Below are 23,959 nucleotides of genomic sequence, written 5' to 3'. Positions count from 1 at the left end.
CTCTCTTGCACTGGCTCAAGCATATGGCTTGCACACACACACACACCCCCGCTTGTATTTCCCTTTGGATAGTACAATGGAACTGCAAGAAGCAGAAGCACATTCACTTGCCAGCACTTCTCACAAGATTTGGAAGCCCCACTGTCTGCTTCCTTACAGTGACAAGTGATGCTCAGATGGTCTTCTCAAATTAAGTTCCGTTGGTTAAGGGAAACCGCCATTGTACTTTATTTTGACTCCGGGGGACTTCCTCACAGCAGTGGACTTGGCACTGCTAAATGCATGGATGTTTTGCACAGTGTCCACACAACATCCTCATCAAAATGCGAGAAGTCTACCATATCTGCAGAAAATCAATAAGGAACAAAAACAATAAAGGCAGAAATGGTAAATACGGACTGTGTGAGAGAGACTGGCAGGCAGGGAGGGCATTTTGATGAGTACAAAGTTGTGTGGACGCTGCACAGAACTTGCATACAGGAGCAGCTACCAGGTTCACAATAAACGACAGTGTGGCAGCCTCCTAGATCATGTCCAAAGTAAGGTCAAGATAATGATTTGCTGTGGGTCGATATGTCTTCGATATCATGTCAACCCTGCAGCCCCATGCAGCCATGCATTTCTGTAGTGTTGACTGCTCTCCATTAGAGGGCAGCAGTTAAACTTCATGGGCCTTGCATGTGGTGGTTTGCTTTGTGCAGAGGACTTAGGGCAGAAGTAACTTTAAAAGTGTGAGGTGAGCTGACATACTTTTGCCTGTCTGTGGTTCCTCCTAATTTATCTGGGTAAGAGCACCAGATTAAAGGCCACAGGATGTGCTGTCCATTCAACTGGAAATGTTACTACAGGTAACAAATGGTTTGATGCAGTGCTTTTTTTCTTTTTAAAAATGTTTAGGGGTACTCTCATTTTGACTCAAGAAAATCACCATTTTATAGTTCAATTTGTGAAAAATAAATACAGTAAATGGACAAAAGTACAAAGATTCACAAAATGTTTAGGGGTATGCGTAACCCTGCACCCCCCCCCCAGAAAAACAACAACAACACTGGTTTGATGAGAGAGGGTTGTGGTTAGGGATAGACGCATCTGTCAATTTCAGTTCCCTAAGTTTCTCATTTTTCCAATCTTAAAAAAATCACTTCTCCACATTTCCACAAGAATTTGTCATTTTAAAAAAATATCTCATGAATAATACATGCATTTTTGTGGACACTGACTTTACCCTAAATTATAAATGGCTGATTTCAGAATTCAAACTCCAATTACAAAATTGGAAAATTGCCGCTTGGTCCTGCCTGGGTTGGACAGCAGCCATAGAAATGATGTTGCTCCCAAAATTACCTTTACTTTTTTAAACTATTCTCCTGTGAATACACAAGTCTCCCCTCAATAAATGGCAAAAAGCAGCTGTGACTTCAAAAGGCAGTTTGGTTTGCTCCAACCAGTCAAAAATATCTGCCCTTACCAAACCTTCAGTGATAGCACAACGCCTCTCATTTTAAAAATATTTTGTTAATGATCCAGCGCGATCTGCAGATCTCATGGTTAGATTTTTGGACCTTCCATCTCTTCCATGACCTGTTACTGAACACCCTTTATTTCAGAACCCAGATAGATATATTTTCAGGAAATGGGAAAGTGGTGATTTAAATGAGGCCAGCACTTCTGAAGGGTGATGTGATTCAAACCAAATTAAAAGATGTTCCATTTCATCGGATACATATCTATCAGTTTATCAATCAATCTCTCCATTATAGTCAGTGACCAATATTCATACATATCTATCATACTTTCTACTTAATAACCCACCCTGAGATCAAAAGGCATGCTACTAGATCTTTGACTTCTTTTGAATTCAAAAGAAGCTTTACAAAATGCTTGCTCAGACACCTAAAGGTTTTAATTATGAATTTAAAACAGGCATCCCCAAACTGCGGCCCTCCAGATGTTTTGGCCTACAACTCCCATGATCCCTAGCTAACAGAACCAGTGATCGGGGAAGATGGGAATTGTAGTCCAAAACATCTGGAGGGCCGAAGTTTGGGGATGCCTGATTTAAAAAGTATTGGGAATGTGATACAGGGATGCCTATATCTGATGAGGAATGGCAGGCAATCCGGGGTGCTCTGCTTCTTTGGTCAGATTCAGCTAGAGTCAAGGAAAGCACTATTAAACCTATACATCCTTGGCACTTCTATCTACAGCAGCTTAGCAGGATATTGAGTAGCGGATATAACAGCTGCTGGAGAGAATGCAGGTCAACCAGCTTTTTAAAATTACCTGCAGTGGTCTTGCTCCAAAGTTGCTTTATTTGAGTGAAGTGTTTCAGGAAATCGAACATATAGCTAAACAAAAACTTTCACCTGACACCAGGCTTGCTCTCCTTTCCAGTTTTTGATTCCGATGTCGAAACACTGCTTTGTAAAGGCTTAGTTATCTATCTTTATCATAGCAGCTAAACTGACGGTTGCCAAGTACCGGAGAACCCAGGCTGGAGACTTGTTTTGGGATCGGACTATCCAGACTTGGATCTTGGCATTAATGGAAAAGTTGACCCACAAGCTGCGTATGCAAATAAGTCTGACATACACCTGACAAATTCTATTTCATTTGGTCCAGTTTTATTATACCCGTGTTTCTCTGAAAGTAAGACACCGTCATATTTATTTTTTCTCCAAAAAAAACCAAACAAACCCACGATGGCTTATTTTCAGGGGATGCCTTATTTTTTATTACATGCCCAGCCTAGCCTCTTCCTTGGCGCCCTCCAGAACTGTGCCTATCACTATGCCTTATTTTCGGGGTATGGTTTATATTGCGCAAATGCTTAGAAATCCTGCTACGGCTTATTTTATGGGTATGTCTTATTTTAGGAGAAACATGGTATATGCTACAACAAAAGAACATGGTTTCTGCCTGCCTGGCACATGGGGGTATATGTGGGAAAGCACTGGTTTGACCAGGGAGCTGGTATCGCTAGCTGGTTTGACCAGGGAGCAGGAAGGTGGTGATTGGGGATTTGTTTCTTGCTCTGTATTTTAAAAATCAATATCTTAATTTTGAAACAAAACAAAACAAAAACACTATTCTTTCACATGTCCGGCCTCTAGAGGAAGGAGGAACAAGAAGGTCCTGGAGCCAAAATAACAAGACAACTCCAGAAGCATCTATTTCTGAGACAAAGAATGATGTGTATAACTACCAGGACCATGGTTCTTTGTGTGTGTCCCCTGGCCATGGTGATGGACATCCTAATGCTGGTGGCTTGTGGTAGCCTACCTTACACTCCAGTATTATTTCACATGGGTTTCATTTTGCTTTCCTGCCCCCTCCCCACCCCCAATACCATTTTCTCACATTGCTTCACTTTTCAGTCTGCTTGAGTTGCCACCAGGACTAAGAGTGTACCGACAGTTTCCTGAGTCGATTGAAACCACAAGCAAACGAAATAAACTACTGTATGGAAACTAATCACTACGTCAGGAGGAGAATGAAATGAAGAGCGTGCTGGTCCTTTTCCTCTCCCCAGCTCTGAAGATCATTGCTGTTCAGTCAGTGCACTCTCATGCACGATGGACCTGATAGATGTGCTGCTAATGACCCTTTCCTTAATGGCGATCAGAAAAGGTACCTCTCTCGATTTCTCGCTTGGTTCCGTATTTTCATTTCTATCCATGCTGGCTCTCTCTGGCTCTGTTCAGCTTTCTCTGTAAGTCCTTTAGATGTGATGACAGTTCAGTGCATCTCTCCATCTGCCATCCACAACATTTGGCCCGGCTTTCTGCGGTAGATGAATGCTCATCTTTTGCTGCCTTCTTTGAGGCCAATACCAGTTTGCAGCACCTGAGGCTTTCAGGTGCCCACTTTTCTGTTTTCTTTGTTCTGTTCTCAAGTCAAGAAGAGACCATTCATTTGTGATCCCGCTTCCTGCTGGCAAAAAGCGGGGGGGGGAGAGATTTTGGTTAATACCCATAATACCCATACCCCAAAGGATGGGAAAATAAACTAATTTTCACCCTCATTACTCATGTCTCTAAAATGGACATCAAATGACAGTGAATGTCAGCCTCTTTGAGATGTGAAGTTGACATATCAGACCAAGTGGTCTACAGATGACAGGTCTACTGTTCTGGTCCTGGACCAACAGTGTCCTCATTATTCAGAAACCAATCTGGCATTTTATGCCCACTTGTTCTCACTATTTTTCCAAATATGGGGAAACATGGGGAGGGGGTATGCCTGCTGTAATTTGAAAAGGCAACACCTTTCCATTTATTCCCAATATGAGCATCTGAACTCAGAAGCCCACTTTCAGCTTGGTAGAAACAGATGGATACAAGAATCTGTCTTGAATTCCCCCTTCTTTCAGCTGTTTGCCTTTCTTTTCTTTTCTTTTCTTGAAAATTTAGCTCATGAAGAGGGCTTCATGTCTCCAATTATCACTACATGAATCACGAAGGAGGGAATTGACTAGCGATTTCTTACGAATATAAGTGCCCTGCTGGGTTAAGCATCCACCTAGTCTAGCACCTTGTACCAAAGGTGGCTGGCCACAACTTGACCACTTCTCTTCTCACCCCAAACATTATATCATGTATAAACAAGTAGATGTGGGTTCCCAAGCCAATACAGACCCTTGAGGAACACCACTGCTTACTTCCCTCCATTGTAAGGCCTGTTATTTTAGTCCTACTCTTTGCTGCCTTTTTTCAGCCTGTCACCAATATATAAGGGGATCTAAATTCTTGCCCCATAATTGCTAAATTTCCTAGTCTACGTTGCTTAATAAATACTACCCAGATTTGCATGTAAAGCGAACCGAAGATGAAGATTAAAAGGCAGAAGCCTATTGGAAAAAGTGGGGCAGGAATGGACATAAAAGTAGTCCCAGGAGAAAAAAAAGGAGGGGGAAAAATCATATATGCATATTACTAGCCTGGTTAAACCAGATGTGGCGAAGCTGTGGTTCTCCTGACATTCTTGGACTTCAACTCCCATGAGCTCCAGCCAACATGGCCAATGGTTAGAGATGCTGTAGTAGTCCAGTAACATCTGGAAGGCCACACCATCCCCACTCCTGGCTTTTAGACCATCATATTAATAGAATTAAGTACTGCATCACTTTAATACCATTTATATGAATAACACAGGAAGCAACAGTGGACAGGGCGTTCTCTTTGATTGTACCCTGTTTATAGAATAAATTCCTCAGTGACACTCATGCAAGCCAATCTAGTAGTCCTGTAGTTCTTCTCCCGAGCCTTTGGTGGCTGATGCAGAACCAGCCCTGACATTAGGTAGGGTGAACTAGTTGTCTCAGGCAGCTGATTTCGAGTGTCATGAAAAGGTTATTATTGTTACTTTTTGACCATCAGGGAAAAAACCTGTGAGATTTTCTGCCTGGGTTGTTTGAAATAAAGTGCCCAAATTACTCAGCCAATTTTGGGCACTCTGCACCTTAAAAGTGGGGAGAGTGATATTGCGCCATTAGTTATTCTGCCTCAGGAAGCAAAAAAGTCTTGGACTGTTGTGCATTTTTGCTAGCACTGTTCTTTTAACTGTTTTATTGGTTTTTTTGGTGTTGATGTTGTATTGATTGATTGTTTTTAGCCTCCTTAGGCTCTATTGATGGATGCCTGTATGGGGGGCATGGGGGAGACAGTAATGATTCGAAACACCACTCGCCATTGTGAACACCCAACCAGGGTGTAGTCATTATTACAGATTCATTAATCCAGAGTAGAAGGAAAATTTTGATCACACCTCTGCTTGGCTTTTAGAGCTCTTTTTTCAAGAAAGGGACCAACACTGTTTCTGTCCCGTTCAATATGTACTACTTTATATGATGCCTGTATGGATGTCCTTATATAGGTCTTTTCTAGACAACCTGTTTATTGAGCATACATCTTGATTTGTTTGCACAAAGCTTGTGCAGAAGTTAAACCATGTTGGCTGTTTATGAAGCATTCACTCTGGTTTATTTGTGGGGAGCTTATACAACATTGCCTCAAGCAATTGTTATCCTCCACTTTTTGTGGCATCTTCCCACCACTTTCCTCATTGCAGAAAAATCCAGTTTTTTGGGGGGGGGAAGCAAGTTTGTTGAGCAAAAGTACCAAACCAACTTTGATTGCACAACCTGAAGTTGTCGGTATGTAAGTGAATCCCATCTGAAAATAACAGCAGTCTGGGAGCACCCAAAATAATGGACATTTAGTTGGAATTCTATTCATTGTGTTTAGGATTAAGACTTTTTATTTATTTTTAAGTGCTCCCCAGCCACCAACTAATGCAGGTCTCCCATTTTACAGTGACTGAAATTCTGGTCTTGACTGATTTTTTAAATGCAGGCCTGAACAACTTATGACCCATCAAGTCAGCTGCAGTGCAACAGTCATGCATTTTGTCCTGCCAGACACTTGACAGTGTCTGTTGTTCAGGCAAGCAGCAAAACCAAAAATGCCTATACTGTCCCTAGTGGGCTTCCATACATGACTGAAGGGCTGCATTTGACCTTGTTTCATGTCCAAGGTTCACCTTCCTCCTAATACCTGTCTCACCTGAGAGCTGATTAAGGCTGACGGCCAAACTTGGAGGCAGGTCTGGGAATTTCTAAATTGCAATAATGGCTGGGTGGATTCTCATTGGAATCTTAGAGTGCAGGAAGGGGAGGTTTAGCTCTTCCCACTGCAGCCATGATCCCAACAGAAATCTAATTGGCACCAATTAAAGTGTGTTTCCTAAGGCAAATAGCAGCGTGAAAGGCAGTTTTTGTCAGGAACACTGGTAGGAAGGGGAGGATTAAATTCTCCTCTCTGTACATTGCAATCCAGATGAAATCCCCCCCCCAATGTCTATTATTACAAATTTTAAACTACTCTGATACATTTTATTTATTTATCTTGTAAAATTTATATACTGTTTGATTGTTAAAAAATACCTTAAAGCGGTTTACAAAAAGTGAAGCATTTTCAAGTGACCCATTTAGTGTCCTGTCTAGTTTGACCCATACAGATACTTCTGCAGTCCTGACTAGATCCATCTTTGAAATGGTAAGTGCAACATAAGTCTTTGGGAATATTTCTCTGGATTGGGGCCACATAAGAGAAGCAGCAAGGAAATGAAAAATCCCCCCTGCAACGTAAACTATAAGGGTGTGTTGATCAATGCAGTAAGAAAGTAGATCAATTTTCCAGTACTAGTTACAGGTAGGTAGCCGTGTTTGGTCTGAGTCGAAACAAAATAAAAAAATTCCTTCAGTAGCACCTTAAAGACCAACTAAGTTTTTATTTTGGTATGAGCTTTCGTGTGCAATTTCGTGTGCAATTTTCGTGTGTAATTTTCCAGTACGTAATTGAGTTTTTTAATCTCCAAGATTGTAAATACAATTATTTCTACCAATACAAAACTCATGTTTTAATTTAATATACTTGCTTATTTTTATTATTCACTGTCTTTTGACAACATTCCTTGCTTGAGCCTCCATCTCCATCTCCTTTTAAATGAGCAATTAAATTAACACTATAATAAAATCCATAACTGAACCTAGTTGCAGGCTTGTGTGTAGCGTGGGGGGGGGGGTCAGTGATGAATCCTGAATTGTTCTAAAATAAGTTCCTTGGGAAATGGTGGGCCAGATTCAATTGCAACAGGGGTAAATAATCCCAGCTTCCTTGAAATTTATTTAAACACCCGCCAAGCCAATCATCTGACCATTGTCTTTTGTTTCTTGAAGCTCTGGCTAATTAGCTGAGGCTTATTTACTTTTTGTGTTTTGAGTTCACTCTGCTATGCCCCTGCTTTATGCCCGCACAAACTAGACAATGAGTTAAATGTACAAATATACTTCATGTTTTAAAAATAAGCAGCAATCAGGGGGAGACAGCGGTCAGGGTCAGGACCTCTCAGCATGGTGAAGAAGATGTAACACCTTCGTCTTATGCTATGATCCTGGTGAAAATCGCTAACCCAAAGCCGCTGTATGCATGGGGACATTTTTATTGCCTGGGTCTGATTCTGCTGCCCGACTTTTTATGGTTGCTGTTTATTTATTTATTAAAAAAACACCAGAGGAGAGAATGTGCTCAAATGTTTCCCTGACTGACTAGTTTGGCCCTGAATAAGATGGCCAACATATGCAGAATGTGCAGCAGGTCCTGCCCAAGATATTTTACTGCCTGAGGCAAAGGACAAGATGGCACCCTCCCATCCCATATATAAAATCCAATTGGACTGGCAGTTTTATCTTACTTCAGCACTGGTGATAGTACAGTGTTTTCTACACAGCACCTAGATGTAGCAGGTTAGCGAACTCAGGGGAATGGTGAGGGCTGGAGCCATACGCCCCTCTTCTACAATTGCTATCTGAGGCAGCTGCCTCTCTCTGCCTCATGGTAGGGCTGGGCCCTGGTGTCCCGTGCCAGTAGCTGAATACCTGCTATCTACTATCTCTGTTGAAATTCTAGTCCAGTTATTCCTGGCAAGAAGGTTAGCCATTTCTTCTTTGATGAAGGCCATCAAATCATTTATCGTTTTGTCCGTTTATGCCAGGTGAGGCCATGGCCTGACGCAAGCCACAGGGGAAACCCTTACTTATATAAGCTTCCCACATGGGCCTGGTCACTTTTAAATGCACTTACCATACATGTGCATTATCACATGGTAATTATATCTAAGAGTGATCAGTTGCCTAGGTGAGTGTGCCACTAGAGTACTATGAAAGAACATATGAATGAGCTCTGCTGGATCAGGCCAAAGACCCATCGAGACCACCATCCTGTTCTCAGTGCAGCCAGCTAGGTGCCTATGGGGAGCCCACAAGCAGGATCTGAGTTTACCAGCACACTCTCCACTTGTGATTCCCAGCAGCTGATATTCAGAGGCATTCTGCCTCTGACAGTGGGGGTAAGATATAGTCATCACGGCTATTTAGCCACTGGGAACCTTTTATTTCCCAAATTTGTCCAGTCCTCTTTTAAAGCTATCTAAGTTGGTGGCCATCACTGCATCTTTTCAGAGTGAATTCAGTAGCTGGAGTGCATTCTTTGAAAAAAATACTTTGTTTTCTCTGTCCTGAGTCTTTCAAAATTCAGCATCGCAGGGTTTTAGTATTACGAGGGTGAGAGAAAAACACATCCATAGGCAATCTTATGGACCTCTATCATTTGTCCTAAACTAAAAAAGTTCCAAATGTTGTAATCTCCCCTCAAAGGGGAGCTTCTGCAACTCATTGATTATTCTGGTTGCCCTTAAAAAAAGCCTTTTCTGTCTCTAAAAATATCCTTTTTGAGGCGAGGCGAAGACCAGAACTGCACAAAGCCTTCTTGTACCTGTGGTCTCACCATCAATGAGTTAGACACAAAGAAGTCAGTGCTCATGTAAATTAGGTAAAGGTAAAGGGACCCCTGACCATTAGGTCCAGTCGTGACCGAGTCTGGGGTTGCGGCGCTCATCTCGCATTATTGGCCGAGGGAGCCGGCATACAGCTTCCAGGTCATGTGGCCAGCATGACAAAGCCACTTCTGGCGAACCAGAGCAGCACACGGAAACGCCATTTACCTTCCCACTGTAGCGGCACCTATTTATCTACTTGCACTTTGAGGTGCTTTCAAACTGCTAGGTTGGCAGGAGCTGGGACCGAGCAACGGGAGCTCGCCCCGTCGCGGGGATTCAAACCACCGACCTTCTGATCGGCAAGCCCTAGGCTCTGTGGTTTAACCCACGTAAATGTACCTGGTGCCTCTGGAAAGCTTACACAGGTAGGGACTTTAGGTGTGGTCTGCATCCGGCCTAAGGCATTTTGCTGCCTGAGCCGAATAACAAGATGGCTCCCTCCTCCCACATTCCATGTACAGAAGTGAGCTGAACAGGCCATTGAATGTAGTTTCAACACCGGTGATTGCCTCATGACCTCCACTGTATTTGAAGGTGGTAGGTTGCCTTATGGGGTGTGCTATGTGGCACACCTCCAAAACATACTCCCTGCCTTCTGGCACCTGTCACCTGATGTGGTCACTTCACTTTGCTTAATGGTAGGGCCAGCCCTGATACGGCCAAATGAGGTGGCAGAACCCTGAGATGGCAGAATGGGATACTGCACTACAAGTGGAGAATCATACGTGTTAATGTCAGACCCTCCAAGTGTCCCTATGTTCCAGAGGCAGTCCCGGATTTACAGAAGCCGTTTCTAATATGATCCTGGAATGTCCTGCTTCTCCTTAGGACATCCCTATTCTCATCAGAGAAATGTTGGAGGGGATGGAGCAAAGGAGATAAGTAATTATACAACCTTGAGAAGATATCTGAAGGCAGCTCTGTATAGGGAAGTTTTTAATAAAATATTTAATGTTTTTATTATATTTTTATATATGTTGGAAGCTGCCCAGAGCGGCTGGGGCAACCCAGTCATATGGACAGGGGATGATGATGATGATGATGATGATGATGATGATGATTGATAAAAGAATAGAACGTCCCTATTTTCATCGGATTAGGGACGCAGATGGCGCTATGGGTTAAACCACAGAGCCTAGGGCTTGCTGATCAGAAGGTCGGTGGTTCGAATCCTCACGGTGGGGTGAGCTCCCATTGCTCGGTCCCAGCTCCTGCCAACCTAGCAGTTCAAAAGCACGGCAAAGTGCAAGTAGATAAATAGGTACCGCTACAGCGGGAAGGTAAACGGCATTTCCGTGTGCTGCTTTGGTTCGCCAGAAGCGGCTTTGTCATGCTGGCCACATGACCTGGAAGCTGTACGCCGGCTCCCTCGGCCAATAACGCGATATGAGCGCCGCAACCCCAGAGTCGGTCATGACTGGACCTAATGGTCAGGGGTCCCTTTACCTTTACCTATTTTCATCGGATAATGTTGGAGGATATGTAATATGTCCAGAAACTCACCACAAGTAGAAAGCTAGCAAAGCAGGGCCAAGGCTAGGCTTGAAATATTCTCTCCAATGAGTTTCTTTTTGACTTTCAATAGTTTTTTTAACATGGCAGAGCAATAGAAAAAAGACATCTCTTCCCTGCTGTCTGAACTGGTGCAGTACATTTTATCTTGCTTGCCTGTGTAGTCCAGGAGCCGGGAGATTAAAAAAGGGATCTGGAGCATTTTGAAACGGCCAACAATTGCCATCCCTGATGCTTTGTTTGTTTCAAGGTTCCTGTCTTGCATTTACCGGTTTGTTTTTGTACAGCTAAGTAAGCAGCAGTCAAGCTCTGCCAATTTAGATCAGCCAGGGGCCTGACCTCTGGCCATATGATTCATTCTTTGGTGGATTATGGAAATCAGGCTTTTCTAAGGACGTGCAGCCAGTGCTTTTGGGATGGCGGTAAACCTTTGCTAGGAACAAGTTTCAGTCAGGGTGAACAAGATAATAGTACCGTATATTCCTGCGTATAAGACTACTTTTTAACCCAGGAAAATCTTCTCAAAAGTCGGGGGTCGTCTTATATGGCGGGTCGTATTTCTTTTTTTATTTATAACAATTTTTATTAATTTTATAAACAAAGGAATAACAAAAACATACAAAAAATACATTTACAACAACAAAGAAGAGAAAAAGAAGGAACAAAAAATAATAATCCAAATTTAGCTCCAAATTCATTTAACACTATGTGTAGAGACCTCCTCGGGTTCCATCAATCTGCGTTTCATTTCATTTTTATCTTTAGCAATTTCTTATACATTTTTATATAAATTTCAAATTATTTCAAATCTTTCATCCCTCTAACTACTTGACATATTCTCTAAATCCACAGTGTCTATAGAATTCTAAATCTAATCTTAATATACAATTTTAGCATGTTTTTTCAAATATATTTTGAAATCTTTCCAATCTTCTTCAGTCGCTTCTTCTCCCCGGTCACGGAGTCTCCCGGTCATCTCAGCCATCTCCATATACTCCATCATCTTCATTTGCCAATCGTCGACTGTTGGTAGTTCATGAGAGCTCCAGTTCTTGGCTAGTAGTACTCTTGCCGCTGTTGTGGCATACATAAAAAAATTACATTTTTCTTAGGGATCTCTTTTCCGACTATACCCAGTAGGAAGGATTCTGGTTTCTTGATAAGGTCGTATTTCTTGTACGGTGAGTATATCCCAATCTCTGTATTTTAACTGGAAAAGTTGGGGGTCATCTTATACGCCCAGTTGTCTTATATGCTGGAATATACAGTATTTCCCTCCTTCTGGTGTGCCAGAGAATCTTGCCCTCTGGCTGATCTGTAGCATATCAGTGAAAAGGGATTTGCAGATGAGCTGTAATAGGTTCCAAACGCTGTGAATTTATCTTGATAGGAGCGGCGCGTCTGGCAGCTTCTGTGCGTGGAAGGCCATATGGGATCAGATCTTACTTTGTGGTTGCGATTTCGCTTTTGAAAATACGAGGCAGGTAAATCGGTACGATTTAACCTAAAAGAACATGATTATGTTCCTATCGTAGTGGAAGCAGTCTGGCTTTATTCAGTGGGATAAATCTTCAGAAATGGGAACTGGGGTAATTAGTTCAGACCATGTGATGCTAGATGATGATAAACATCGAAGTGCTTCAGGGCTGGGGAGAATCCATACTATGTCAAGGCCATTTACTTCCTGTTCTGAAAAGATGCTGCTTTTATGTTGAAAGAAAGCTGATAGGCTATAGCAGAGAGACAGTCAGGTTAGCATGAAAGAGAGTGAGACTAAAATGGCAGAAGCCCTCCAGGGTACAGCCTTCCAGGAGACGGGGTGGGTAGAGAGACAAAAATGTTTAGCCTAAAATAACCCAGTTGTAACAAGGAGTTCTCTTAGGCTGTAGGAAAGCAGGGGTGGTGCCCTGTTGCTTGGACCTAAGTGGCTTATACAGAATAATACCCAAGTGTGCAGCGGACAGGCAGACACAGTGACCTGATTTCTGAAGCCAAGCCCTCCTTTTGGTGCAAACAATTGCAGGCAGTACTCACTGCTGGAGAAACTGAAGCAGCTGCCTGGAAGGTTGTCTGTAGGCCAATGTGCATGGTCACAATATATCAGAGGCTGTTTTTATTGCCAGGTGCTTTGAGTTCTTCAGTTTAATATGGTTAACTCTCATTTTTCAAGTGTTCTGGTTCCTGACCTTAGACTTTGGATCCATCAATCCTTTGGTGTCTGACCTTTCCACTGAACTTGGCTACGAGAGGAGGCTTCAAGTGTCATCATTCTTAATCAGACCCAAAGTTCCTTGAGTAGACAGCCTGACTGCCCTTGATTTAATTGTTTCAGAACTGACTATTTGTTTTGTTTACAACAGCTAGAGATCTAATCTATTGACCCCAAAGGGGAAACACACACACACCCCAAGCTGATACTTTGCTGATGGGATTTGATCCATCTTAACATTTTGTTACCCTCCAGCCGCATCCTGCTCCTGTATCACCCAAGGGTGGTTCTTCGAAAAACAGAAGAAATAGGCCTCCATTCTGGCTTAGGATGTTCAAGAACAAGACACACCAAAACAGAAAGTGTTATTTCTTCCTCCCTGCCTTGTCCGCCTGCCGGTTATTTTTGCAGCAGAGGAAGTTTAGATGAGACCATTACTAAAATAGATTGTTAATAAGAAGAGAAACTGGTGGATAAGTGACCAAGGATGATGAAAGCCTTTTCCTTTCAGTGTCAGCTGTTGCAGGCCAGAACAAAATGCCCAAACACTCTAGAAGACTGGATCTTTTAGACTCAATGGTCTGACCCACTGGGACTGATCTTGTGTTTTCGTGATTTCTTGAAGCACTTTCTCCATTTGCTAGGACGTTTTTCTTGAGAGATGGTTATATTTTATTTAATTCATTTCATTTTTAAAATCAATGTACTGTATGTATTATTTAAAATATTCAGTTAATGGATGCTGATATTTCGTTGAGAAAGAGTAACCACGTTATTATGCTGTCCTAGATAATTATTACGAAAATGAAAAGAAGTTCATCTCACCTGGAAGTAGCTAATTCTTTGCTATCCATTATGATGTCTGACCAAATGTGCCAATTTTGAAGTTTCTGAGGGCCAAAACGGATTAAATCCATGTCCGATCTCCTGATTTATTTATTTAGTTTGTTTGTTACCTTAAATGCCCTGCCAGGGCTATTTTCCTGATGTAAACAACACACATAGCTGCTCTTAGACCTACAGGTACTGTACTTATATTTCCCCCCTGCAGTTAATAGTCAATGTGGGGGGGGGGATTGAATCAGGAAAATGCCATGGATAGTGTTTAACCACACACCCCAGCATTGCACCCCCAGTCACACACACACACACAGTGGGACTACATCTAGTTTGTTCTTAACTAGGGGGCTAGGTTGTGCATCCAAACATTGTTCTGATTTGTGGATCGCTATCTGGAGAGTTGAATGGCACCCAAGATTACAAAAGCTAGTTGTTGCTATATATTAAAGCTTGAAAGATTATGTCTTTCAAACTGGAACAAACATAAAACGAGTGATTATTCATATAACGGTAAGAGTAGATTTCCCTTGCAACATCCAACCCCAAATTGTGATAGGAAAAGCATTTTTATAACATAAAATTATTTTAATATTCTGAATTAAATAACTCCCCAATATGTGTGCTGCCTAATAAAGCTTTTCTTTTATCTATTTCATGCAAAAAGTGTTGTGGTGGGAAAAACGGAAGAGAGGAGGGCTTTGATTCATTGGTTATAGTTTTTTGTTATAAAACATAATTACAAGCAGAGGGAGGGAAATCACGAATTTAAGGCGGCAATCCTCTTCACACTTACCCGGGAGTATGGTCCATTGAAGTCAGTGAGTTCTTATTTCTGAGCAGAAATGTATTGGATTACACTGTAAAAAGGCTTTGATACTCACAGTAACATTCTATTCTTATGCTATTCATGCCAATTAAAGTTTGTACTATAAAGCATGGATGCAAATGAGGGGATTATGGAGCTTAAAATGATTCTGTTTGTCTTGAGTTCACACTGCTAGCCAAAGAATTGGTTTATCTGTAATAGAGGCTAATCTGTTCTTATTCAGCATTCATGATGGAGCTTGCAATGGAATAGCTGTCCAGTCTTTTGCTCTCATTTTGAAAATATATTAATGAAAATAATCAGAGTTGTAATTACACACACACACACACACACACACACACACACACAATCTATCTATCTATCTATCTATCTATCTATCTATCTATCTATCTATCTATCTATATCTCTCCTAGTCAATCATTTTCTTTCCTTCACTGAGATTTTTCTTCCCCACCAGTATAAATAATTTTAGACAAATAATTCCAAAATTTTCTATCAGATAAATATTGGTATAATATTCATTGAGAACTTAATTTTGAGGCAACATTTATTTTAATTACAGTGATCCTTCCTACCGTAATCACCTGTGGTTTTTCTTTTTGTTTGTGAGCTCATATTGTTCACTGACAAGTCTGCATATATTCTTAGTTCTAAGTATTTGATGAGAATAAATTTCCAAGGAATGAATAAAAATTGCAATTTTGTGTACATGGATATGTACGGCGAGCAGATATATTTAATGCCCAATAATCTCTATTTCTGCTCATTGATTTTATGCCCTGGGTGATGAAGGCTGTAACTAGGGATAATCTGTAGGGTTTTGTGAAGAGATACAACTGGATCAGAGATGGAATAGCCGCATTATCAGAGTATAAAGAGATTACATTTTATTATATCCCCTGCTCCTGTCTAATTGTGATAGACATTGACTTTAATGGGAGCATGAAGGTTAATGGAACATCCTCGGCTATTTTGCTTACTGCTTTGTCACCGAAAACAATTTGAATAATTCTAGCTCAGTGAGCATCAGTGAAAATTGCAAATCAAATAAGCACATGCATTGCCAAGTAAGAGGGCATAGATGTGTATATCCTAAGCACACTTGCTCAAGAGAAAGCCACATTAGACACAAACATTAAGACTCAATGTCCAAATAAATACAGACAGAATTACCATGTTATAATCTATTCAAATGCTTTATATGCATCTCAGATAATATGGATGTTGATCTTTTTAGCTATTCTTGGTTTTGCTCCAGTATTTAATTACCCTTCTGCTGCCCAGGCCGTCAGTGTGGTGCTCTCCAGAAGTTATTGGTAAATGGGAATAGGTGCCCAGCAATAACTTGGGAAAGCTCAGTCAGTAGAGCAAGAGACTCTTAATCTCAGGGTCATGAGTTTGAGCCCCATGTTGGGCAAAATATTTCTGCATTACAGGGGATTGGGCTAGATGACCCTCATGGTGCCTTCCAACTCTATGATTCTAACACAAGAAATGGAAGTGGAAAAATCCTGAAGGCCGCAGGTCGCCCCCTCCCAAAATTGATTGTCAGAAGGAAATTCCTCCCTCAGAAAACCATTTTGGTCCACGTTGATATTATTTATTAGGTCGGCGGTTCAAATCCCCATGACGGGGTGGGCTCCTGTTCTGTCGCAGCTCCTGCCAACCAAGCAGTTCGAAAGCATGCCAGTGCAAGTATGTAGATAAACAGGTACCACTGTGGCGGGAAGGTAAACGGTTTTTCCATGTGCTCTGGTTTCCGTCACGGGGTCCCGTTGAGCCAGAAGCAGTTTATTCATGGCTGGCCACATGACCCAGAAAACTGTCTGTGGACTAACGCCTGCTCCCTCGGCTGGAAAGCAAAATGAGCGCTGCAACCCCATAATCACCTTTGACTGGACTTAACTGTCCAAGGGTCCTTTACCTGATATTATTTATTTGTTACATTTCCATTGCACCTTTGCTGCAAGGAGCTCATGGCTCTCCCTCTCCTCATTTTGTCCTCACAACAGCGCTATGGTGGGAAGGCTGAGAGATAGTGACAGGCTCAAAGCCACCCAGCGAACTCCACGGCTGAGTGGGAATTTGAACCTTAGTCTCCTAGGCGGGCATTCAAACCATTACCCCACAGTGGTGCAAGTAAGTGATGAGTCAAGAGATACCAAGTTAATTCTGAAAGTATTTTTGAGTCAGATAATGTGAGATGAGCGTGCAACCCCAGAGTCGGTCACGACTGGACCTAATGGTCAGGGGTCCCTTTACCTTTACCTTTATTTCACTGAGAGCTTGGTCTATACCGTAATAATCAGGGACCAAAACTGTGTAAGAGATTTGCTGGATTAGTAAATTTCACTCTAGTTCTGTTTTCAATAAGGCTATCCAAATGTCTCTGGAAAGCCTACAAACTGGACGTGAATAAAACTGGGAGCTGATGGTTGTTGTTGTTGTTGTTGTTGTTGTTATAATTTATATACCACCCTACACCCGGGGGTCTCAGGGTGGTTCACAGAATAAAATCAAGATATAGAACCACAAAATACCTAATAAAAATAAAAACAACCCAATAGCCCCCCCCAAAAAAAACACTTTAAAAGGATTTAAATTGGATCAACCAAAGGAACGTTTTTGCCTCGCACCTAAAGGTGTAAAATGAAGGCGCCAGGCGAACTTCCCTGGGGAGAGCATTCCACAGACAGGGAGCCACTGCAGAGAAAGCATTTGTACAAAACTGACAATTTTTCATTAATTCCATGGATTGCATGTTGTGTGTGTGCTACATTTAATTAATGTTTCCTTACTACATAAATTGGAGAGTAGCACATTTGTGCAGTTGGTTCAACATCTGAGGTGCCACACCATGTGCTCCCATCAAGTTCAGTGGGTCTCCACTAGGAGCAGGGACTTTTGAGTAGTGGTGCCGAACTTATGGAACTGCCTCCCCATGGAGGCCCACCTGGCCCAGGCAAGAAAGTCTTCAGGTTAAAACTAAGTGCTTGAAGGAGGCTTTGTGGTCAGTGAATCCTGCTTTCGCATCCGTACACACCAAACATTTAAAGCACGTAACTTCCTCCAAAGTGTCCTGGGAACTATAATTTGATAAGGGTGCTGGGAATTGTAGCACTGTGAAGGGTACACAGTGTAGCAATGTGCTTTAGCTGTGTGGTGTGTACGCTTACCGATTTGTTCCTGCTTTCTTCTGTTTTTTGCTGCTTTGATTACAGTGTACTCATTTGCATCTTTCTGTTTCTGCAGAAGTGCAGTTTTGGTTTTGTTGTGTGATTTTGATTTGTTTCCTTGTTTGCAGTGAGTTAGTTGCAAGTTGCTATGAATCATTTTAGAAGGGCGGGATTAGTATTATTTTTAAAAGAAGTAAAATAAGGAGAGAATAATAAAAGGTTTCCTTCCTTCCTACCCTGTTGTTTCCTTCAGTGTTTGACAGCACCTATTTGGCAACGGTGCATATACTGTACAGCACATCTCTCATTATCTGAAACTCAATTACCCAATCTACTTGCTTTGAATCAATTGGCAAGGGAATAGCGATAGTTGGTGATGTGACAAGAAGGGTACAGCATCTCTTCAGTGGTATATGTTTGCAGCAGATCAGTCCCACTGATCTTTTCATCATTTGTGCATTTTCGACTCATTTTTAATGATGATTTTGAAAAACGTTATTGATACTGAACATGTGCAATTAAAATTAAAATATCTCACAGGAAACCAACATCCTCTGCTAATACACCTGCTGAGTGCCCAGTAGGGTGAGCTTTATTTCTCCATTGACGTTGTATCTGACTTTCTATCATTATATATAATTGGATTATATTTTGCAGTGAAAAAAATCTGGGCTTTTCCTCAGCCAGAACTTGCTGGAACTCAGTTGCGGCACCTCTCAGGTGTGTGCCATTGCCATTCTAGGAGAACAGGTGGCGAGTTCCAGCACCTCTTTCTCTAGAAAAACATCACCGAAAAAATAATAAAGAAACAAGAAAAAGAAAAGGAATCAACATCACAAGAAATTCACTGCTTCTTACAGCAAATATATTTAAAAACAGGAATTTCTATGGCAGTATGGAGTATCAATATCTCCTTTTTTGCTGGCCATGACAGCTATTTTGTTCTGGCATCCATGGCACCATGAATATTTGGATATCGGCACCTCATTTTCTACCCCAGATTTTAAGCATTGCATAGAAATATTGATCTACCTAGCTCCATCGGTTAGGGCATGGTGCTGATAATGCCAAGGTTGCAAGTTCAATCCCCGTATTGGACAGCTGCATATTCCTGCTTTGTAGGGGCCAGTTGATCTTTGCAAGAAGATGATCTTTGGGATGCTTTCCAAGGTTACAATTCTATGAGCTGTATCCCAGATTTCATAATAATAACAGCATGTCAGAAAAGACAGTCGAGGTCACATTTCACAATAAACTATACTCAAATGCTGATGGATTTTCATGAAGACTTTAAAAAAAAATGTGGGGAAGTGAGCTTCAGATTGGAAAAGTGAGAAACTGAAATTGAGATATTTGCCCATCTCCCTACTCAGAAGCAAATCTTGCTCATCGAAGTCCCCTGCAATTTTAAATAGACATTGCCTTCTTGCAACTTGTGCCTCTGATGGCTTCCTGTTGGGCATAGCATGGCATCAGTGAAGAACTGCCCAGACACTACTAGAGCAGAATGTGGAGCTGCCATGCAAGTTGCAGTCACATCAGTGGTCCTTACGTGATCAGAGACATTTGAGCCGAAAGTGCTTACGATGCATATGGAGCAGAAGCACTTGTCCTGCAGTCTGGGATGGAGTTGATACTTTTATGTAGGAACATATTCCATTATGTGGATTGGCCTCCTTGAATCTAGGTGATTGACATTGCTACTACTGTACAGTTTCAGTTCATCTTAGTGGAGTTTGCGTGGACAGAAAGACGTGTGGGATGATTCACACAAAGATCTTCTGTGCAATCAGTAGCAGCGGTTGGTGGATTGAGCTCATTGTTTGCAACAGGAGCTACTGATTCAAAGAGGTTATATGGTACATTATAAATTCATAAAACTGACCTGTGTTCTCAAAATGTATTGTTCTTATTTCTTATTCTGTCTATGAAGCAGTGAAGCAAAATCCACCATCAGCTGATCCATACATATATTAATATTCTATAAGAATGTCACTCAGTTCATGTCAGTCATTTTAAACACTCTTCAGGTCATTGGGGGGGGGGAGGCTATGAATTCAACAATTAACCACATGGAAAATTAATTCCCATTGTGACCTAGCGTGATTTGATTACTATGCAGGAGTGGTGGCACCTGAATAGTTGGATTTGTTATTCACACAAATAGGGGGTAAAACTTGCCATAAGCTTAGAATCAAATGACCTGTCCTTGTGAAAGTTGGTCTACGGCTATCTCCTAGCATGCTTCATTAGTAAAAGTTTAAAGTAAAAGACATCCACAGAAGGAGAATCTTGTTGTTTAGCTTGCATTTCTCCTTGCAGTTTCATCTGGGTTTGTATTTGAAAATTGGGATTTTTCAGATGGGAGTTTATTGCGAAATTGGTGGTACTCATCCCCACAAGTTTTTTCAGCATCCATACAATGTCATTATCAAAATGCTAGCCAAACTTTTTTAAAAAATTAAAAAAATGATCTGGATTTCGCCTCCCTGCAGAAAATCTGATAAGTAAAAAATTACCTGTTATATATCTGCAGGTACTGCTCATGTATTAGAGCTGATTTGTACATTTTGGGAGTGGTTGGTTTGCCAAGTATATGATGCTGTTTGGGTGGGTAGTCTATATTGTCACACACCAACTTCTGTTTGCTCCTCCCTTTAGCACAGCTTAGCCATTCTAATTCTGGTGGACCCAAACACCAAAGAAAATAAGCCAATTCTCATTGATCTGCTGCACCTTTTGGGTTCTCTGCAGTTTGACCGGGAGGAGAAGGGCATTTGCCCCAGAACGTCTTGATCAGAAAACAGGAGTGTTAAACTCCTGACTTAGCTTAACTTAATACATAACCCAACCCCCACATCATCCTTGTCTCTGGTTTATACAGAAAAGCGATCCTGTCTATGACTGCTTCCAGATGAGGTGTTCATTGTGGATTTGCTATACCTTGTTCACTCATATTTTACAGCAGTGGTGGGGTGGTCCACACGATGTACGTTCCTTCTAGATGGACAGTTCCTAATACTATCCATTCATTACTCTTCCATTGTAAGCTCTGTGCAGAATTGCAATGGACTTGCCTCTCTGTTAGGAGTGTCACAGTTTTGCATGTGAACATCACCTAATGTTCCATCCACATTTGTGGATGTGACATAGTCCTGTGGCTAGGGAAGAAAAGGGTACAATTCAGCTGCACGCACACACACACACGCACACGCACACACACACAGCCAGCCAATAAATCTCACCCTGCATTCCAAGGGCATCTGCTTGGACAACAAAAAGCTGACTATAGTTGCTTCGAGACAAGGTACCGTATATTCCGGCGTATAAGATGACTGGCGTATAATACGACCCCCAACTTTTCCAATTAAAATATAGAGTTTGGGATATACTCACCGTATAAGAAATATGACCCGGCGTATAAGACGATCCCCGACTTTTGAGAAGATTTTCCTGGGTTAAAAAGTAGTCTTATACGCAGGAATATACAGTATTTGTTTTGGAATTGTCATGCGTCATTAATTCACAGTTTTTACAGGGTGTCCGGACAACATAGTAATCTTTTTATGATCAGTCCTTGTTTCCTCAGCAATTGTGGGAAGGAACCTTGCAAACACGTGGAAGGACATTGTGTGAGGTTCAGCACGCACAAAACACAAAACTTCTGCAAGTGTGGAAACACTGCTGCAATTCTGCATGTAGACAAAGAGCAATGAACGCATAGTGTTGAGAATTGCCTGTCGAGAAGCAGCTTATGATACCATCCATCTACATTTCGTGAAGAATATAGAAATCATTCATCAAATCAGAGGTTTAAACAGATGTGGAGCCATTTTTGTGGCATTCCCATTGGCAATGGCCGAAATGTCACAAAAGGAAAAGGCATCTTGGGTAACTGAGCTGTAAATATTAATAGATGTTCTATAACATTTTAAATATTCCCCAAATTGTGAGACTCAATTTTGTGGTGGTGGTGCATGAAATTGAAGACTAGCTCTAAAAGCTGCATTTGAAACAGATCTGATAATTTCACCAATGGTCTTGATATGCTGTTTGCACTTGAGTTTCGCAATGCCGATTTGCTTAATGTTGTTATTTCACGTTTCATGTAATTCAGGGCTGGTGTAAACTGTAAATATTGTTTTACAAAATATTTTCTGATTTTCAGCAACAGACAAAATAAAACAACAGGATGCTGGCTTCAAATCCGCTGGAATAAATATCAAGGATTTGAATAGTGAAGAATAAGTTTGCATTTATAATACAGTTTCATTTTAATAGAAAACTTCATTTATTAATGCAAATATGATCTCTTAACGTACTTAAAAAAATAAATTTCCAGAAAAAAATGAAAATAAAAATGTGTCAAAAATCAGATTCGACTGAGATTGTATATTTTAACTCTGTGTTAATAATATACGTATCTAAGAGTCACCCCTCCTGCTGCAATCTCTACTTTTAAGATTGATTTTTGGAACCAACAGTTTATGTGCAGTTTCCACAAAGAACTGCATTTTGGTAGCATTGTAATTTATCCCTATGGGTTTTATATGCTTGTTGAATGCAAAAAGATACTGAACTTTTGATATTTATAAAAAGAGATACAGTGGTACCTTGGTTTAAGAACAGTCCTGTTTATGAACGATTCGGTTTACAAACTCCACAAAATTGGAAGTAGTGTCCAGGTTTGAGAACTTTACCTTGGTCTAAGAACAGAATCTGAACAGTGGAAGGGCACCGGCGTGCCTCAGTTTAAGAACAGTTTCGGATTAAGAACGGACTTACAGATCAGAGCCCTCCAAACCTTGAAGCATGGGGAGTCCCAAGAGATAGATAGATAGATAGATAGATAGATAGATAGATAGATAGATAGATAGATAGATATAAAATTTGACAGAATATTTGGATATGTATATGTATAATTTAATGTGATTTGATTGAATTGTTAATTCGGAAAATTTAATAAAAATGATTTAAAAAAAGAAAAGAACAGACTTCAGAATGGATTAAGTTTGTAAACCGAGGTATCACTGTATTACGTACCGAACAGCTAAACCCTTTTATATCTTTGGTAGTTTCTCCAGGGCTGTTTCATAAGGCCATTTTTACAACTACTGTACTGTACATTTAATCAGTATCAACTGAGGGAATAGAAATGGGGCAGAAAGTTGGTTCAAACTGAAACACAGCCATCCTTTGAAATTCACACTTCTCAAAATTTGCGATGTGGTTCTTCAACTGAAAAAGGTGTACAAAAATGCCTATATATGGTGAAATGCATATATCAGTGAAAATAATATACAAAAATGCATTATATTAGGGGGTAAGTGCTTGCAACAACATGTATATTAGGCAAAATTACACACAGAAGTGTCTATATTAGGTGAAATGAACACAAAAGTGCTGACAAATTTTCATGAGGCCTGGAGAGGGGTGGGGTGGGGATAATTCACATACTGATGTGGAAGTGTGGTGAACTGAATTTAAGATTCGAAAAACGAGGAATTGAGTGACATTGAAACGGATAGCTTGCCCTAAAACTAGCTCTCCAGCTAGAAAAGAGCCTCCAACAATATTTCAGCTGCACAGTTTGATCTCTCAATAAGTATTTACCAATCATACCAATTCTAACTAGCACTTAATTATATTCAGCAGAAGCACTTCAGATCACCTAGGGTGTCGCTCCATGGTTCTCCCCCCACTCCCAATGATGTGCGCTTTTTGTGCTGGAGTCTTGGAATCAGACACCAGTGATTATTCACTTCCAAATCTTTCCTGTTTCTGTTTCAGTCCAGGCAAAGCCAACCGGGTCTCCTGCCATTGGAAATAGCACTGAAGGCAGCCCAACTGCAGAGCCAGGTAAGAATACGAAAGGGTAGGCTAAGCACTATCTGTGGTGTGTTTTTGCGTGGCTGGTTTGTAAGGCCATTTTTACTACTAATACTGTATATTCATTCAGGACCAGCTGAGTGTCAGGTGCTGGGCAGATCCAATTTGGTG

The 23,959-nt window shown here is 41.1% G+C and overlaps 1 protein-coding gene across 1 annotated transcript in view; it reads left to right on the top strand.

Moving 5' to 3' along the window:
• Positions 1–3,499: 3,499 nt before the first annotated feature.
• CD6 (CD6 molecule) overlaps positions 3,500–23,959 on the top strand; it is a 40,245-nt gene continuing 19,785 nt past the window's right edge. Inside the window, exons 1-2 of the mRNA XM_060281189.1 lie at positions 3,500–3,630; positions 23,750–23,818. Coding sequence (XP_060137172.1) covers positions 3,576–3,630; positions 23,750–23,818 — 124 coding nt within the window. The 5' untranslated portion in view covers positions 3,500–3,575. The remainder of the gene's footprint in view (positions 3,631–23,749; positions 23,819–23,959) is intronic.

The sequence above is a fragment of the Zootoca vivipara genome, chromosome 1, assembly GCF_963506605.1.
Source record: "Zootoca vivipara chromosome 1, rZooViv1.1, whole genome shotgun sequence".
NCBI classification, from domain to species: domain Eukaryota; kingdom Metazoa; phylum Chordata; class Lepidosauria; order Squamata; family Lacertidae; genus Zootoca; species Zootoca vivipara.
The sequence above is the reverse complement of the archived record's forward strand: the minus strand, read 5'-3'. Positions and strand labels throughout refer to the sequence as shown.